Source organism: Eriocheir sinensis, chromosome 6 (genome assembly GCF_024679095.1).
Source record: "Eriocheir sinensis breed Jianghai 21 chromosome 6, ASM2467909v1, whole genome shotgun sequence".
Lineage (NCBI taxonomy): Eukaryota > Metazoa > Arthropoda > Malacostraca > Decapoda > Varunidae > Eriocheir > Eriocheir sinensis.
The window spans coordinates 18,044,070-18,064,058 of NC_066514.1; the positions used below are offsets into that span (position 1 = coordinate 18,044,070).

Sequence of the window (19,989 nt, forward strand, 5' to 3'; positions counted from 1 at the left end):
TGGGACTATACGTTACCAGGCTACCAATGAAGGGATATCCAGCACACCAATACCACATGGGAAACATTCCACTATCCACCACAGAGGCAGAGAAAGACATGGGACTATATGTTACCAGGCTACCAGTGAAGGGATATCCAGCACACCAATACCACATGGGAAACACTCCACTATCCACCACAGAGGCAGAGAAAGACCTAGGACTATATATGACCAGGCTATCAGTGAAGGGATATCCAACACACCAATACCACATGGGAAACACTCCACTATCCACCACAGAGGCAGAGAAAGACCTAGGACTATATATGACCAGGCTACCAGTGAAGGGATATCCAACACACCAATACCACATGGGAAACACTCCACTATCCACCACAGAGGCAGAGAAAGACCTGGGACTATATGTTACCAGGCTACCAGTGAAGGGATATCCAGCACACCAATACCACATGGGAAACACTCCACTATCCACCACAGAGGCAGATAAAGACCTGGGACTATACGTTACCAGGCTACCAGTGAAGGGATATCCAACACACCAATACCACATGGGAAACACTCCACTATCCACCACAGAGGCAGAGAAAGACCTGGGACTATATGTTACCAGGCTACCAGTGAAAGGATATCCAGCACACCAATACCACATGGGAAATACTCCACTATCTACCACAGAGGCAGAGAAAGACCTGGGACTATAGTTTACCAGGCTACCAGTAAAAGCCAAATCCGTGCCAATCGCAGCGGACGGGTTAAAAACTAAGTAAAAAACTGACTCAGGGCAAAGTTGGAATATGAGAAACTGATTAAAAACATACAATTCATCAAATATCCTAGTTCAGGGCTTTAGTGTTGGAGCTCATTCTCTACGAGTTATGGACCTGGAGTAGTGAGCACATCCCACATGATCTTGAACCCCTGAAGGGCGGGTGTTTTGACCACAAGGGTTCACTCAGAGGGGGGGGGGGGGGAAATTGGGCCACAAATAGCTGTTCTTCAAGCACTCATAACCCTTGAAATAAACATCTTATGGATATACATGTAATACCATGATGTGCAGCATACAATGAACTCAATGGTGAAAGCAGCCTGATGTGTGATGCCTGAGCGGGTCAAGCGGGTCAAGCGGGCCAAGGCTGGGCTGAGCCTGGTGGACGGGACAATGTACTGGATGGGGGACTCACGCAAGCTAAATTATTATATAACACATGAAAGTTTACTTTTTAGGTGTGCATATGTTGTACATATCATGTGCTCTGTCTGGCTGGCTATCTTGGTTAGACACTCTCTCTCTCTCTCTCTCTCTCTCTCTCTCTCTCTCTCTCTCTCTCTCTCTCTCTCTCTCTCTCATATACAGGATATAAAAAATCTATACATTTCAAGACAACCTATTTCCCTCTTGAAAACATGTATGTGTAGAAAAACATCATAATTTTCAATGAGAGTGTAACATATGAAATGCATTCATTTTTTTCTAATGTTTACCAATATTCTGATACAATAATAATGGCAGGTGTTGGTTGGTGCCACTGGGAGTCGGGGGTGCAAGCAAGCATTTTGTGTAGTGTATGTTTTCTGACTTGTGCTGCCCACCTGTGCCTGTGAGTTCCCTGCCTGGCTGGCTGTTTTTTTTTTTTTTTTGGGGGGGGGGATTTTTTTAATGCCAACCCTGAGGATTACTAACAAGTGGAACAGCCTCACTGAACATGTAATAACCAGCACTAGTGTGAATATGTTTAACCCGGTAGCAGCGACAGGCCAAATTTATGGCTTTACTGTGTACCAGCAACGGACCAAATTTTTGCCATGACATAACCCCCCAAAATAGATGAAGCATAAACTGATCACAAATGCGTTGATATATATTATGAAATCGTTTGCGCGAGGTATGATTTTTCTCATTAATTCGCTTAGAGGGGCCTTTAAGAAACATGATCCCCGCTGCTACCGGGTTAAGAAAAGATATGACCAGTTTGAGGCTGAACAGAAACAGAGAAGAGGCACCAGGCCCTTATGACTCTCTTGCCTCTTATACTTTCACTGGGTAAGCATCTTCACTCAGGGTTGGACTGGCCTGTGTGCCCGTGTGCCAATGTACTTATTCGTGTTTCTTATTTATCTGCTCCCACTTCCGCCGAAGCGCTCTGCAGGACCGACATATTTTAATTCATTAAATTTTCAATATTGATCACAACTTATATGCTATGTTAATTGTCAATGGCACATGGGCCCCCCAAGGTACATGTGTAGTGCGGCAACTATACCTGATGAACGAGCCTCCCATAACCCACTTAGCCAGGGGGGTACCTCTTTGGCCGACTCGGTAAGGAGTGGCTATCCTGTCATGCTGGTCGCGGGTTCAATCCCAGGCAGCCGGCGAATACCCTAACCTTGTCTAGATTAATTTCTCGCGTGTTTCGATACACGCAGAGGACGTGTTGGGAAATAGAGAAAATAGAAAAAGAATATCCCGGGGCATGACACATGGGCCCCTGGACTTAACCCATGCCAGTGTGTATTATTTTAATATTTTGATATTTTAGCTTATATGGGCCCGGGCCCCCTCCAGCCACTAGATGGCACGGCCCCCTTCAGCACCCCAGTCCGACTCTGTCTTCGCTAGGTAAGCACGTCAGTGCTGCCACGAACCCGCGCCATGAACCCTTGAAGCTCGATTGCAAGTCTTACGTAACAGTGCCACACCTCGCCTAATCGCCCTTACCGGAGCACCCGGCAGCCCACACAACCCTGATGACAATGAGAGTGTGGTAACTGCCCCAACAATAGCCACTTTTAAAGCGCGTTATGACAGACACCTTGATTTGATTAACTAAGATACTGGCTAACTAGTCCTAAGAGGTGGGGGACATCATAAGAAGTCTTCTTAATTCCCCACTATTTATTCCTAGATAAGCATTCCTAGATAAGACAGGCACGGGGGAAGGAAGGAGGGAGGGAAGAATAAAGGAGGAACCAGTGAGTGCCATGCGGTACCTCACCTGCCACTCCGCCGTCACCAGCTTGGCCATCTCCATCTTTCTCTTGAGCCGCTTCTCCACCTCGGGTTTCTTGGCCATCATAAAGTAGAAGAAGGCGTTGCGTCTCTTCTGCTTGCCCATCGCTGCCCGCCAGGAATACTCAGGAGGAGGAGGAGGAGGGAGAGCACCGCCGTACATCCTGCCTCGATGGTGGTGGACGGAGCACTGACTCGCAACTTCGCTCGCAAGTTCACAACCAGCGTTACCATATTGTCGTACTAGGCATAACTTTTTCTTCTGCTTGAGGCCCAAAACTGTCGAGCCTACACTGATAACGATATACATTCACAATTAGAGTTCAGATGGTTAATTATCGATGCTTATCTGCAATTGTTATGGGTCAGAAACAGGAAAATGCGATGTTCTGAGTACGACAATATGCCAACGCTACTCGCAACGTTGCCAAAGTGTCGTATTCAGCTGCTTATTTTTCCCGATTTCAGGCTAAAAAATGTCCCACCCACAAAACTAACGATAATTAGATTTCCCAACAAAAACTCCTAATGTATTCAGATGCAAACCTTTCCCTGAGTTGTGCTATAGCAGTGTCCGAAAATGGGAGAAAATTAGCTCTTCGATAGTACTCCTATGATTGATGATTGATTGATAGTTTATTGTTGCAAGTAAAACAACAAAGGAGAAGGGAGGAGCATGCCATTTGCTGTTGGAGGGTTAGCCTTAATTATGTTTCTGATGACCACTGACTGCTCAAGGCTTCTGGCTTCCGTACCTTTATTCAGCTTGGGCAAAAAGTTGGTTGAACTTATTTCCATCACGATGGGACTGAAATGCATCTATGCAGCTCTGTACACTTCCAAGAGCATTATCAGTTCTTGTTGTGACCCCTGCATCTTTTCTGGCAAGGGTTTAGTGACACTTAGAACTGAGGTGAGCACTTCCAAACTCATGAGAAAACCTGGGTCACTTATTCCTTTAGATTATGCTTGGCTGCTGATTCTTCACCTAACGTGTTCTGCAGTAATTATTCTTAATCATTATTTCATTATTTACCTACCTGATTAACTGAACTATCCGGGGCATCAGCCGAGTCAGTGGTGACTTTCCTACACCAGATAGAGTACGTACGTGAAGCGTTTTGTGACCAAGGAGGAAATATGTAAAGAATGGAAAGGCACAAATCCCAAGCCTGCGGGAATTCAAGGAATGACACACGCTATAGTAAAAAAGTACTACATAAACAGAAAATGAAATCTATCAATCATAATTTTCAGAAATTTGAAATTTGTGGTCAGAAAATATTATACGGATAACATGAATAGGTTATGTGGGCCTACGTCGTCAATGAATGTTTCTCAAAATAGATCACCTGCTCTTATTCAACTCAGCAGCTCCATTGTTCAGGTGCTGAACATACAATAGTCACTCAGCCACTCTACACTGTCCACTGTCAAGCACAAAACGGTCATTAAAGGTGGTAATATAGCGGCAAAGGTTGACCTTACAGGTCCCATACGCTTCTCGCGTCGCCTGCCACTCTCCCCGTCATAATACAGAAGCACATTACATACTCCCCACTGTCACCAGATAAGTTCACTTGGTGCCTCTACAGTATAATTATATAGTCCTCCAATCACTTTGACTGCACCTTACACCTAAAATCAAGCAAATTTGAGAGGCAAGAAGGAGAGAAGGCACACTTACGACTTTCGTGCTCTCTCAATCTCTCTCTGCCAGAGCCATCCCAATCTCGCATTCCTCTTCTTCCTGTCTCCCGCTACAAACACCCGTCCGCCAGTTGACAGCTTGACATCGCACTCTACACACAATTTTATGAGCCCATCATTTAACGCCTTACTTTTTTTTCACTCAGAGCAAACCTTATATCCTACCATTAACTCAAAACCAAACCAAAGGGGAAATAACTCGGTCACTCGGTGCCACTGAGCTCTCAACTCCACACACACACACACACACACACACACACACACACACACACACACACACACACACACACACACACACATTCGTAATCGTAATACTAATATACATATTCCTATTATTTTCCCGTAACATGTATTTATTCATTATTATTTTTCTTTGCAAAAGGGGGGGGGGGGCATGTCCCTCCCCCTCACTCGGTACGCCACTGCTTAGAAGGCTTACGGTGCGTCCTTTACCTTTACCGAGGTGCCAGTCTTGTGACGTCGGCGATCACGGACCTGCATCTCTCCCTATCATCAGCCATTCTCATAACTTCTGCCACACTGTGTCTTCCATCCATGTCTTGTAGCAGGCTATCCATAAATTTAATTCTTTGACGTCCTCTTGCTCCTCTTCCTTCCACTCTTCCAAGCAAGCAGTCACTTTCTAGTCCTCTCCTTCTTAGCACATGACCCAGAAACTTTAGTTGTCGCCTTCTTATACTTTTCATTAATTGCCTATCTACTGCTGCTCTTCGCAGAACTTCCTGGTTTGTCACACTGTCTGTCGAGGGAATTCTCAACATTCTCCTTAAAAACACATTTCCGCCGCGTCTATCTTTTTCTTTGTATTTGCTATAACTGTCCATGTTTCGCAACCATATAGTAACGTTGACCACACAAAACATTTTAATAATCTCAATCGCATTTCCATATTCATACTCAAATTATTCAGCAGTTTCCTCATATTTCCGAATGCCGTCTTTGCTATACATATTCCCCTGCCTATTTCCTTCTCACTTCCTCCGTCTTCACTAATCATGCTCCCAAGGTAATTAAATTTTTATACTTGCTCAATAAGCCTTTCACCAATCCGTATCCCCACTCGAAATTTGCTTTTTCTTTGTAACCACCATAACCACTGTTTTACTGGCATTGATTTTTAGCCCTTTTCTCTCACAACTCTCCTGTATCCTGTTCACCAGTGCTTGTAGTTTCTCCTCTGAGTCAGCCAAAAGAAGTGTCGTCTTCATACTTTATATTGTTAACATTTCTACCTCCAATTAAAATTCCATCCATATCTTCCAATTCTTCTATCACTCGTTGATCGTATAGAGAAAAGAAGTCTGGCGACAGGACACACCCCTGTCTGACTCCTCTTGTAATCTGTACCCAGTCTGTCTTCTCCTATCTCCTCATCCCTAGTCTGTCAAATTCCCATCTTTGTTTTTTCATCTCTTCCGCTGGTAATCTCTGGAACAGCCTTCCCTCGCCTGTATTTCCTCCTGCCTACAACTTTAGCTCTTTGAAGAGGAGAGTATCGAGACATCTCTCCTTTCGAAGTTGACCTCTCTCCTGGCCTCTCATTATTTTCCCTCTGAATCTCAAGTTGTTGTTGTCCTTATCTTTTTTCTCCGTTCTTGTTTTTTGTTCTTCTTTATCCGTTGTTCTTCGTATCCTTTATTTACCGTTCTTGTTGTTCCTCATCTTCTCCACCATATAGATGGTTCTTGTTCTTGTTTTTTTTTGTTTGTTTTTAGTTTTTTTGCTTTTGTTTCTATTTTTTTTTGTTCTTTGTCTTCCATTTCCTCTTTTTCTTCTTTTTCCTCGTTTATTTTTTTTTCATGTTCGTCTTCTGGTTGTAGCGTTATTGTTGTTGTTATTGTTGTTGTTGTTGTTGTTGTTGTTGTTGTTGTTGTCATTTGAGCAGGTTCTAGCGGGCTTTTTTTTCTTGAGCTTCCTCCCTTGCTAAAAAACAAACTTTGCAGACAATACGGAAAAAACGACGTAGCCGGCACTCACGTGATCAGTAAATTTCTGTGCATAACACTAGCATGTCTGCAATGACACGGGGAGAGAGAGAGAGAGAGAGAGAGAGAGAGAGAGAGAGAGAGAGAGAGAGAGAGAGAGAGAGAGAGAGAGGGGGGGTAGGAATGATACATGAAGCTGCTGCATATATTTATTTTCTTGGGGCGGTTATTGTAGAACACTATAAGGATGCTACTATATCTGTTCCTCGTTTAAGTTATATCAGCTGACTTGGCTTACCAGTGATATGATTTTAAACAAAGAAACATCGTGGGCAAGAGGCAAACTGAAAGGGTTGCAGGTGTAATAATGAATTCGTGCCCGTACAGATACATTGGAGTAGTGATTGCATCGTCCACGGAGTGAGCGAGAAAATCAAGGAACGTTTGACTTAGATGACGGTATACTTGATAGTGACACCGCGGCTTCTCCTCCTGGTGCCTTGATAAGCTGCGTACATCTCATTGGTCTCGGATGTCAGAGGTGAAGACACTACCCTCTTGCCGCAGATAATTAAGCTGGTGTCTGGCGGGTACATCCTCTCACTCCTCCCGTTCAGCAGAAGCCAGTCAATTGCACAGTTCCTTGTCCCTCGAATCCTAGATGTAACTTCGTCGACCTGCACGCGACTTCCAGAAGGAGCCTTTGGACAAAAAAAAAGAAAAAAAAAAGAAAAAAGAAAAAAAGAAAAAAGAGCTGCGTTAGCTTAGAGGCAGATATGGAACGGGCCTCTGATGTTTCACTGGCGACCTGCTCGAAGAAAAATGGGTGTTTGAAGGGGGGATGAGCAAGTGATAATGTTATAAATCACTGGAGTGTTGGAGGAGGCAAGCACATAGTACGTGTGGAGGACTCAAGTTTAATGTAACCTTTTGTGGAGTTGGTGGTGATTGTTTTAACCCCTTGAATGCGGATTTCCTACCAGAAGACCTCACCAAGCTACAGGAATGGAACAAAAACTGGCTGCTACAATTCAATGAAGAAAAATGTAAGGTCCTGCATCTTGGGAGGGGATATTCAGCACACCAATACCACATGGGAAACACTCCACTATCCACCACAGAGGCAGCGAAAGACCTGGGAGTGTATGTAACCAGGCTACCAGTGAAGGGATATCCAGCACACCAATACCACATGGGAAACACTCCACTATCCAACACAGAGGCAGAGAAAGACCTGGGAGTGTATGTTACCAGGCTACCAGTGAAGGGATATCCAGCACACCAATGCCACATGGGAAACACTCCACTATCCAACACAGAGGCAGAGAAAGACCTGGGACTATATGTTACCAGGCTACCAGTGAAGGATATCCAGCACACCAATACCACATGGGAAACACTCCACTATCCACCACAGAGGCAGAGATGGACCTGGGAGTGTATGTCACCAGGCTACCAGTGAAGGGATATCCAGCACACCAATGCCACATGGGAAACACTCCACTATCCAACACAGAGGCAGAGAAAGACCTGGGACTATATGTTACCAGGCTACCAGTGAAGGGATATCCAGCACACCAATACCACATGGGAAACACTCCACTATCCACCACAGAGGCAGAGAAGGACCTGGGAGTGTATTTACCAGGCTACCAGTGAAGGGATATCCAGCACACCAATACCACATGGGAAACACTTCACTATCCACCACAGAGGCAGAGAAAGACCTGGGACTATATATATATATATATATATATATATATATATATATATATATATATATATATATATATATATATATATATATATATATTCTTTTTTTTTTTTTTTTTTTTTTTACGTCGCGGCCTATAGCGCCGGTAGGCTTTTTCCCGGTGGGGCCTGATGGTCGGCCCAAGGCTTCTTCCCGGTGGGTCCTGATGGTCGGCCCAGCCCGTTCTGGCGCAGGCGAGTATTTATAGTGGCGCCATCTTGCATTGGCTCATGCTGCCCTCCCGGAGCTCATCTTTAATCCTAGAACCTAGAGTCCGGGTTGATAGGTGGTCTTTTGGACAGCATGTGGGTAGTTTTAAGCCACTCGGCGGCGGCTGAAAAATCCCAGCTTGGTGGCACCGGGCGGGGATTAATCTCGCGTCCTCCTGAACGCGGTGGTGTTACTCTGTCGATTCAGCCACCGCCTCCCCAAATATGTTACCAGGCTACCAGTGAAGGGATATCCAGCATACCAATACCACATGGGAAACACTCCATTATCCACCACAGAGGCAGAGAACGACCTGGGACTATATGTTACCAGGCTACCAGTGAAGGGATATCCAGCACACCAATACCACATGGGAAACACTCCACTATCCACCACAGAAGCAGAGAAAGACCTGGGAGTATGTTTTACCAGGCTACCAGTGAAGGCCAAATTCGTGCCAATCGCAGCGGACGGGATAAGGTTTGATGAAAATAGAAGACATGACCAAACAAATCTCTTGTAGACACCCCCGCAGGAGTGGCAGTGTTGTGGAGAGAGACACACACTAATACCTTTCTTTTGTTACATCAGTTTTTACCTGGATTCGGTATTCGCAGTATTTTTCTGCTGGAGGGGAAGTTATTGTGCCAGTCTGACCAACAGCTGCCGTGATTATCTGTGGATGGATACCATTGTGATTTTGATACCAGGCTTAATGGTGCATCGAGCAGGGATTATAAGCAGCTCTCGTATGTGCTTCTACGATGGGTCGAATTCAAATACAAACTATGTTCCAGAATTTATCTTACTATTATTAAACACAAAAAAATATATACAATGGATAATATTATACATCTACTGTCAGTATGTCCATCTGGCGAGAATCTCAACTTAGCAAGCAGCACAGTTGTGTATTGCCGGAGAAGTTCAGATAAATCCACAACGTTCCTTACCTGGTGACAACTCGTGGTTGCAGGCGTGAAGGAGATGTTGTAGCCCTGATAGGTCCTCTTGGGGTCGGTGAAGAATCTCGCGTTGAAATTGAAAGATGGCGATGTAAAAACTCTCCCTGATCGAGATCCACACAACCTGGTGATTAAATTAAGAACAAGGTTATACATATATTTTTTTTTACGTCTACGCTTATAGCGCCGGTAGGCTCGCTTGAGGGGCCTGGATGGTGTTCGGCCCCAGCCCGTTATGGCGCAGGCAAGTGTTTATAGTGGCGCCATCTTCTCTTGGCTCATGCTGCCCCCGGAACTCGTTCTTGATTCAGTTGGGCGGTTTCCTCTAGAGTCCGGGTTGATGGGTGGTCTTCAGGACAGCATGTGGGTAGTTTTAAGCCACTCGGCGGTGACTGAAAAATCCGAGGTGGTAGCGTGGGGATGCGAACTCGCGTCGTCCATCCCGCGGTGAATGTGGGCCCACACGCTACCACTCTGCCACCGCCTACCCAACGTCGTCTGTAGTGGCATCGTCAACGTTACCAGATTGTCGTACTTGGCGTATTATTTTTGCCGATTTCTGACCAAAAACTATCGTACCCACAAAGATAACGATATGCATTTATAATTATCGTTAAAATCGGTAATTATTGATGCTCTTTTTTTTGCAATATTTATGGGCCAGAAACAGGAAAATACAATGCTATGCGTACGGTAATCTGGTAACGTTGGGCATCGTTCCCATCTACTCGTTGCCAACCAAACATGTGAATTAAGTATGGAAACCCACTTCGCTCTTCCTCCTTAATATAAGAACATAAGAACGTAGGAGTCTGCAAGAGCCGGTAGGCCTGTACAAGGCAGCTCCTTTGAACCTAAGCTCCCGTGAATCTAACCCCACCTAATATCGATGTCCATTAATTTATCTAATCTATTTTTGAATGTGACAATTGTATTGGCACTCACCACATGACTGCTAAGCCTATTCCACTCATCCACCACCTTGTTAGTAAACCAATTTTTGCCTATGTCCCTGTTGAATCTGAATTTATAAAGTTTAAACCTATTACTTCGGGTCCTACCCGGTTCTCTTACCAACTAAACCTTATGAAGGTCTCCCTTATTAAAGCCCTTCATCCATTTATAAACCTCGCCATAACTACCCGTGTCGAGGTACAAAACGCCCAACCATTCTATTAACACACTAATGCAACAACTACCCATTAAACAAGCGAACCATCCCTTGACACCTACCCTTACCTGCCGCTGTATAAGGGGGGCTTCGTGGTGCAGTGGTTAGCACACTCGGGTCAAAACCGAGAGAGCCCGGGTTCGATTCCCGAGCGGAGTGGAAAAATTTGGGCGGCTTTTCCGATACCCTACGCCCCTGTCCACCCAGCAGTGAATGGGTACCAGGTATTAATCGGGGGTTGTGTTCCGTCTCCTGGGGTATATTCCCTTCTCCTATAACTCCTTCCCCCTCCTGTCTCTATCCGGCATATGACCACAGATGTTCCCTTCTCCTATAATTCCTTCCCCCTCCTGTCTCTCTCCGGCATATGACCACAGATGTTCCCTTCTATAACTCCTTCCCCCTCCTGTCTCTCTCCAGCATATGACCACAGATGTTCCCTTCTCCTATAATTCCTTCCCCTCCTGTCTCTCTCCGGCATATGACCACAGATGTTCCCTTCTCCTATAATTCCTTCCCCTCCTGTCTCTCTCCGGCATATGACCACAGATGTTCCCTTCTATAATTCCTTCCCCTCCTGTCTCTCTCCAGCATATGACCACAGATGTTCCCTTCTATAATTCCTTCCCCCTCCTGTCTCTCTCCGGCATATGACCACAGATGTTCCCTTCTATAACTCCTTCCCCCTCCTGTCTCTCTCCAGCATATGACCACAGATGTTCCCTTCGATAACTCCTTCCCCCTCCTGTCTCTCTCCAGCATATGACCACAGATGTTCCCTTCTATAATTCCTTCCCCCTCCTGTCTCTCTCCGGCATATGACCACAGATGTTTCCTTCTCCTATAACTCCTTCCCCCTCCTGTCTCTCTCCGGCATATGACCACAGATGTTCCCTTCTATAACTCCTTCCCCCTCCTGTCTCTCTCCAGCATATGACCACAGATGTTCCCTTCTATAATTCCTTCCCCCTCCTGTCTCTCTCCGGCATATGACCACAGATGTTTCCTTCTCCTATAACTCCTTCCCCCTCCTGTCTCTCTCCGGCATATGACCACAGATGTTCCCTTCTCCTATAACTCCTTCCCCCTCCTGTCTCTCTCAGGCATATGACCACAGATGTTCCCTTCTCCTATAACTCCTTCCCCCTCCTGTCTCTCTCCGGCATATGACCACAGATGTTCCCTTCTATAACTCCTTCCCCCTCCTGTCTTTCTCCGGCATATGACCACAGATGTTCCCTTCTATAATTCCTTCCCCCTCCTGTCTCTCTCCGGCATATGACCACAGATGTTCCCTTCTCCTATAATTCCTTCCCACTCCTGTCTCTCTCCGGCATATGACCACAGATGTTGCCTTCTCCTAATATTCCTTCACCCTCTGTCTCTCTCCGGTATATGACCACAGATGTTGCCTTTTATAATTCCTTCCCCCTCCTGTCTGTCTCCGGTATATGACCACAGATGTTGCCTTCTCCTAATAATCCTTCCCCCTCCTGTCTCTCCGGCATATGACCACAGATGTTCCCTTCTCCTATAATTCCTTCCCCCTCCTGTCTCTCTCCGGCATATGACCACAGATGCTGCCTTTTATAATTCCTTCCCCCTCCTGTCTCTCTCCGGTATATGACCACAGATGTTTCCTTCTCCTATAACTCCTTCCCCCTCCTGTCTCTCTCCGGTATATGAATACAGATGTTGCGTTCTCCTATAACTCCTTCCCCCTCCTGTCTCTCTCCGGTATATGAATACAGATGTTGCCTTCTCCTATAACTCCTTCCCCCTCCTGTCTCTCTCCGTCATATGACCACAGATGTTGCGCCGACTAAACGAAACTTTCCAACATTTCCGCTGTATAAGGCATCACCTGTTACTGTACATCCTAAACATACACACTCACACCTTTAGTCACTCAAGCAACAAACCACACACGCTACTCACGTTCTCGTTCGATTGTACAAGATTGTTAACTCGACGCCATCCACACATCTCCTTCTCCTGGCTCTCTGCAGCGTGAACGTTTCCAGTTTCAGCGTCAACATGGATCTCGTCTGAACATGCAAAGGAACACTTCAATAAGCCCTGACTCGTTTGCCTTTATGCGGGTTTGCTACAAAAATAACGTGGCACCTTTTATCACTCCACTACTACGTCGAGTGGAATTATTATTGTGGACACTTTGTGAACTGCCTGAGTCATATTGTTAGTGGCGTGTTTCGAGGATATATAACTAGCTGTGTGTGTGTGTGTGTGTGTGTGTGTGTGTGTGTGTGTGTGTGTGTGTGTGTGTTTACAGGAAAGGAGACAGCACAAGGGCACACATAAAAGGAAACAATAAAAAAAAATTAGCCCGCTACTCGCTGCTCCTGTAAAGAGTCCGAAGAGGTGGCCGGAAGAGCAGTCAATTACGTGAGAAGAGGTGTCCTGATACCCTCCTCTTGATTGTGTGTGTGTGTGTAAAATGCACCTTCTTATTTGAAAGTCTTTTCATTTATTTATTTATTTATTTATTTTTTTTACGTGTACGCCTATAGCGCCGGTAGGCTTGCTCGAGGGGCCTGGATGGTAGTCGACCCCATCCCGTCATGGGGCAGGCAAGTGTTTATAGTGGCGCCATCTTTTCAGCTTCCAGGAAATGCGAGAGATATATAGTGTATGCCCTGACTACTTAGATATGATCAGCGTCAAGGCGTTTTATAACAGTAATTCTTGATTTGAACAATAAAATGGAAACGCAAGCGAATAGGAATTGCAGACAGAACAATGATCTTAGGCAGTGCACTAAGGGCCGCTTTCACAGTCACTTTGTTTGTTTTGATCGTTACCAATGGCGGCGATCGCGGTATAATATTTCCACGTAAAACTGGCCGATGGGGTAGTGGCGGCTGCGGGGTTAGCCTAGCCCCGCAACTTGCCACCCACTCTTAACACCTCTTGCTTCCTCTGCAGCCGCCACTACCCCATAGGATAGTTTCACGTGGAAAACTATAGCGTCGATCTCTGCCATTGGTAACGATAAAAACAAACAAAGTGACTGTGAAAGCGGCCCTAACTCGGCTTTCTTCTCCTCTGGTATAGAATATCATGTCTCGTAATATCATGGACGCCTTGTGACGCTGGAATGAGCTATTACTTGCCTCGCCCACCACGGCCAGAAAAGTAAGGCACATACCGAAAATCCTCGCACTGCGCAGTTGAAGTTATTCGGGTAGTTGGTGATGCCGAGGCCGGGGGAGGACCAGTAGAACACTCCGTTGACAGCCTGAATTAAACATCTAGGTGGTGGTGGGCTGGTGGTGGTGGTGGTTGTTGTTGCTGTGGTGGTGGTGGGTTCTGTAGTGGTGGTGGTGGGTTCTGTAGTGGTGGTTGTTGCTGTGGTGGTGGTGGTGGTGGGTTCTGTAGTGGTGGTTGTTGCTGTGGTGGTGGTGGTGGTGGGTTCTGTAGTGGTGGTTGTTGCTGTGGTGGTGGTGGTGGTGGGTTCTGTAGTGGTGGTTGTTGTTGCTGTGGTGGTGGTGGTGGTGGAGGTTTCTGCAGTGGTGGTTCTGAAGAGATACAAAAAAATAAAGGAATCGTTAGGACGTAAAATATTTGCGATCTACGAATAAACACAGGCTGATGAAGGTACAACGCAGAAGGGTGATTCTACTCCTCACTGGTCCTGAGACTCTCCCATCCCTCTTTTTTTTGTCACTTACGTGCATCCCGGTTGCGGCACAAAGGTGAGTTGGGCAGACCATCCCCTGCGAATATTATTACTTATCGCCCTGAAGTATAAAACCATCTCTTGACCGGTTCCAGTGAAGGTCTGGCCTGCAGTGATGTCCGTGCCACAATACCTGCCGAGGATTGGAAGAGCTTGAGTGGTCACGGTGTCGGGACCCAGAAAACGAACAAACAGAAGAATGACCATAACAGCACAGGCGTAAACATCTGACAGGACAAACACTAGCAAGGAGGGTAACATATATACAAAAGTGTAAACATCTGACAGGACAAACACTAACAAGGAGGGTAACAGATATACAACGGTGTAAACATCTGACAGGACAAACACTAACAAGGAGGGTAACAGATATACAACGGTGTAAACATCTGACAGGACAAACACTAACAAGGAGGGTAACAGATATACAACAGTGTAACCATCTGACAGGACAAACACTAACAAGGAGGGCAACAGATATACAACAGTGTAAACATCTGACAGGACAAACACTAACAAGGAGGGTAACAGATATACAACAGTGTAAACATCTGACAGGACAAACACTAACAAGGAGGGTAACAGATATACAACAGTGTAAACATCTGATAGGACAAACACTAACAAGGAGGGTAACTAGAAGGGTAACGGAAAACAGATACCCAGACCCAGATACAGAAAAAAAATACCCAGACCCAGACACAGAAAACAGATATCCAGTAGGCGTGGTCAGAATGTGTGGATGACCATTCAAAAGACTGAACATGTGACGTCAGTCGTGACGACATGCTATAAGCGAATAACTGAACAGAGAAGTCACTGTGGGAGTGTCCTAAGAGTGAATCATGAATAGCAGGAGAAGTAAACAATACAACATAATGAGCGAGCCAATGGTTGTTGACAGGAAGTATTGGCTACTGGTTATGTAGAAAATTAAGGCGTGTCAAGGATGTAGGTTCGCCTCAAGCAAAGAAAAATGTGACCTAGAAGTCGGTGGTATAAGCAGACTGAGCCTTTTTCTCGCTTCAAGCAGAGCTGCTCTACTCACTCAGCTGAGAATGGCTGTTGTGATCTTAATCGTGAGTAGAAATTCAAGAATCTAAGGGAAACCGACTGTATTGTCCTGGAGATTATAATGTAGGAGGTGTGTAGTAGGATTGTGAGTGGGACAGGATTGTGATTATTTTATTGCGATGTAAAGCAAAGGTAAAACCACTGGGTGTGGTATAATTTGGTGCTTCCGTGACTTGTAGTAGATTATACTATAGGAATGTGTTTTAGGAATTGTGAGGGGAGTATTCATTATTGTGATGTAAGCAGAGATAAAACAAACCACTGTTTGTGAAATGACGAGTGTTATTATTATTGGCAACAACTGAGCACATAGTGTAGTATTATGTTTAAGGCATGTCGTTTGTCATATGTTGCATCCATTGCTGAATATGCCAGTGTTATGATCGTCTGAGCATAGAATATTGCGTAAGGCAATTACTTTCATTTAATTTTAAATAAATGTATATTTTCTTTTCCCCTTATTTATCCCCAAACACCAGTCTGCAATAACAACTTTAAGCTGGATCACGCTACCAGGGATACGAGATGGTGAGATCATTTATGGAGTAATTAATGAGTGATAAAAGAGTTATTTTAATACACGTTGATGCAAATAAAATAAAATCTAAAGATACAAATACTAGAAAAGGAGGGTCCAAAAACGGTCACCATCGTGCAAGTTTAGTGGCACAAAGGAATATCACAAACTAAACTTGTTACGTAATAATTAGAAGTAAATACGCCTTGTAACAGTAACAGTGGCAGCCTTGCTCGCCGTCACGGGGCAGGTAGGCGGTGGCTGAGTGGTAGCGTGCTGGGCCCACATTCACCGCGTGATGGACGACGCGGGTTCGAATCCCCACGCTACCACCTGGAATTTTTCAGTCACCGCCGAGTGGCTTAAAACTACCCACATGCTGTCCTGAAGACCACTCATCAACCCGGACTCTAGAGGAAACCGTCCAAGTGAATCAAGAACGAGTTCCGGGGGACAGCATGAGCCAAGAGAAGATGGCGCCACTATAAACACCTGTCTGCGCCATGACGAGCTAGGGTCGACTTCCATCCAGGCCCCTCAAGAGAGCCTACCGGCGCTACAGGCGTACACGTAAAAAAAAAAAAAATGGCAGAACGAGCAGGGTCTCTGTATACTCACACTTCACCGTCGTACAAGTTGTCGGTTCTGATCTCCAGGCCATCAAAGTAGCAGCACGTCTCTGTAGTCGGGCCGCAGTAGGGAATCTCTCCGTACAGGTAAAAGTCTGAGAAGGTCACTCTGGGCACGTGGCATGCGGGAGCTACAATCCACTTGACGCACTGGACTGGCGGGGCAGGGAGAACGGAACAGAGGGTGAACACACCACACAAAGGGAGCCCGCTCACACACACTGTGTCTGGCTTCTGTACAAGACACACACACACACACACACACACACACACACAAAAACCTCTCTCTCTCTCTCTCTCTCTCTCTCTCTCTCTCTCTCTCTCTCTCTCTCTCTCCTCTTCTTTTCTTCACCAACGTTGTAGTGCGAGAATGGAATAAGCTCCCACCTTCAGTGGTCCAGTGTAACACGATTGACTCCTTTAAAAACAAGCTCGATCGTCACTTCCTTCAACTTAATATCAACTAGAGATGAAATGCAAAGTTTTGGAGCCATCTGATTAATGTAGAAGCACTTAGGTTTAAGGACAGGCCACCTAGTCTGGACCATGGGGTCTGTGTGGTCTGATTTTCTATGTAAATCTATGTAAATCTCTCTCACTCACTCTTTGGGTAGTTGCCTGGATAGCCCGGCGAGGTGAGGGTGCCTTCCTGAGTTACTTTCTCAGTGCAGGGATTCGTCAACTCGTCTGTGGAAGACGAGGTTTGGTGTCATCAGTTATGCCGAAACAGCCTGATTTTGCATAATCCACTTGAAAAAGAACGATTATATAGTCACTGGATCATTCCAAGTTTTCAAAAAGGTTCGCTGAACTATAGATATGATTTAATGAGGAATTCTTGGACTACACTGTAATTGAAGGTTGAACTGTTATCCTCTTTTATCCCAAGAGCCAAGCTATCGTAAGGTGCTTCCTCACTACAGAGGAACAAAGAGAACAAGTATTCTGAGAGCTCCAGAAACAAGGTGTGCAAAGGGGCGGCCAATCACCGTAATAGTCTCCCGTCACCGTCTCACAGTTGGCCCCTGAGGTGCCCGAGGGACACACACAAACGCAGCCTTCTCCATAAAACCCGCCGTTCTGGCAGGGGTCGGCGTCCACTCCGCAAGCAGCAAGCCACTTATCTAAAAAAAAATGAAAATTGTTGATCATTGTAGTTGGTGTCGACGGTCAGATTATTTAATACTAGTACCTTACCATATGCATACATGTTTGTTACCTATCGCGATGGGATTTTTTCATCATGTAATTCAAAGTGCATGGTAAGTGCATGGATACTTCGCCGATGGAAACGATTCGAAAAAGTAATGGTGCTTGAAGCCTGGCGAGTGTTAAAATAGGAGCGATATGAACATTATTTGTAAAAAGATAAATTCCTACAATAAGTCCGAGTAAGCAAACGTGCTCATTTTTCAGTATAGGAAAGTTGGAAAGTTTCGTTTAGTCGGCGCAACATCTGTGGTCATATGCCGGAGAGAGACAGAAGGGGGAGGAATTATAGAAGGGAACAGATCCCAGGAGACGGGACACAACACCCGATTAATACCTGGTACCCATTCACTGCTGGGTGGACAGGAGCGTAGAGTATCGGAAAAGCCGCCCGAGTTTTTCCACTCCGCCCGTGGAATCGAGCCCGGGCTCTCTCGGTTGTGAGCCGAGTGTGCTAACCACTGCACCACGAAGCCCCCCTTCAGTATAGGAAGGAGTTCAAGTCACAGACAGGAGGAAATACAGACCAAGGAAGGCTGTGCCAGACATTATCAAAGAGAGGGACGAAGGAATGAAAATGCTGGTTAACACTTGCATAAGAGCTTTGGCTAGGATAGGGGTGAGCAAGAGTTCAAAGTCGTGTGAGGCCGCGGAGGGGAGGAGGCATGCAGTTATAGTCTGTTCAGAGCATGAAGTCGGTTCAGGGTGGAGCTGTTATCGTCGTTTACCTCTAGCCATGCTGCCAAATCAACCTTCGTACATGCGTCTCTCTCTTATTTCACATTCATGTGCTAGTTGAAAGAGATATTTTATATATTATGTATATAGTAAAGGAAGCTACATAGAACAATGAGTGTCGATGTTTAGGATTATAAAAGCGATTTGTATAAATTCTATGACATGTGGCAACGATTTTTTCCCATGGTGCCACGTTTTGGTGGTGGTGGTGGTGGTGGTAGTGGTGGTGGTGGTGGTGGTCGGGGTGTCCCCTTAGGTCCCTCCGCCGGGTCGAGAGGGAGAGAGAGAGATATACAGGTGGGTTGTGGGTGGGTAGGTAGGGAGACGGTGCTAATCTGATAAATGGCGGTCGAACTGGCAGTGCCGCACTCATGGGAAATTAGGAATCTGCCACACCTTGAACCGACTTCATGCTCTGAACAGACATTTTTTTTTATAGCATGCCTCCTCCCCTCGCAGTCAGGATGAAAATATCGGTTGGAAACAGAGAGGCAACACTGCTGCGGAATGTAAATGATTGGAGACCAGGGGCGTATTTAGGACCTTGAAACATTGGGGCTTAGGGTCGTATTTTAAAACATTTCGTCGCCCAAATTCACATATTTGACATGTCTTTCGTAGGAGCTGTAGGCCTTTCCAGGGGTAGTTTTATGGCCCTGATGGTAGTTTGACCCTTCTTCTGTGCCATGAACCTTAAAAACACTTATGAAAACCAGATTGATCCCCTCTTTGACCTTTAGAAATAGTTGATGTGAGAAGCGATGGTGTCTTAGCCCAGCTCAAAATGCTGGGTGGTTGGAGCGAGAGAAGCGCAGAGTTTTTAGGGTAATTCTGAGGCCTTCTGACAAACATTAGGGACAATTTGTGTTATTGTATTTAGCAGTAACACAGAAAATATGGCAAGTGTGTCATAAAAAGACTTTCAAGGTAATGATCAAATTATGGTAAAGCATAACCACATTTAAGTGGTTAAGATTGATGTATCATACATATAAACCTCAAATTAAAATTTATTCTTTCAGATACGTTTACTGCAGAGAACAGGGCACTAAAAACTGATGAAAAGCAATTGGCCGTGTTTACAATATACCATAGAAAAATAACGAACATTAAGTGAGCATCAAGTATTAAGTAATCAGAAACTACCATTTTTCACCAATTTATATAGTATTTTATTAAATTTATTATGTTACCAAGGAGATTGAAAACTACAACTCAGCACTCTTACACTTAACTCTCTTGTTTTTTTGCCCGGAAAAAAAAAATGTACGTGGAAATTAGAACTCCAACACGTTCAATATAACACCCCTTTTTTTTTATCAATAGGAAGATTAAGCAGTTCATTTTGTAA

The 19,989-nt window shown here is 45.2% G+C and overlaps 1 protein-coding gene, 2 long non-coding RNA genes and 1 other non-coding gene across 6 annotated transcripts in view; 1 reads left to right on the plus strand and 3 right to left on the minus strand.

The window, feature by feature from the left end:
* LOC126989655 (protein maelstrom homolog) overlaps nucleotides 1-3,178 on the minus strand; it is a 29,809-nt gene extending 26,631 nt beyond the window's left edge. For all 3 annotated transcript variants that reach the window (XM_050848251.1, XM_050848254.1, XM_050848265.1), the window contains exon 1: nucleotides 3,003-3,178. In XM_050848251.1, coding sequence (XP_050704208.1) covers nucleotides 3,003-3,122 — 120 coding nt within the window. In that variant the 5' untranslated portion in view covers nucleotides 3,123-3,178. The remainder of the gene's footprint in view (nucleotides 1-3,002) is intronic.
* Nucleotides 1-9,034, minus strand: part of LOC126989673 (uncharacterized) — a 29,259-nt gene extending 20,225 nt beyond the window's left edge. The window contains exons 1-2 of the long non-coding RNA XR_007743585.1: nucleotides 8,949-9,034; nucleotides 8,203-8,301 (exon numbers count right to left, since the gene is read on the minus strand). This is a non-coding gene — a long non-coding RNA (uncharacterized LOC126989673). The remainder of the gene's footprint in view (nucleotides 1-8,202; nucleotides 8,302-8,948) is intronic.
* A 1,823-nt stretch (nucleotides 9,035-10,857) lies between these two features.
* Nucleotides 10,858-10,931, plus strand: Trnal-caa (transfer RNA leucine (anticodon CAA)). The gene has a single exon. It is a non-coding gene; the product is annotated as a tRNA-Leu (tRNA).
* A 1,823-nt stretch (nucleotides 10,932-12,754) lies between these two features.
* On the minus strand, nucleotides 12,755-16,761 carry LOC126989676 (uncharacterized). Its single transcript, XR_007743586.1, has 4 exons — nucleotides 16,681-16,761; nucleotides 14,464-14,604; nucleotides 13,941-14,310; nucleotides 12,755-12,819 (listed from the first exon to the last, which is right to left on the minus strand). It is a non-coding gene; the product is annotated as an uncharacterized LOC126989676 (long non-coding RNA).
* Between the last annotated feature and the right edge of the window lie 3,228 nt (nucleotides 16,762-19,989).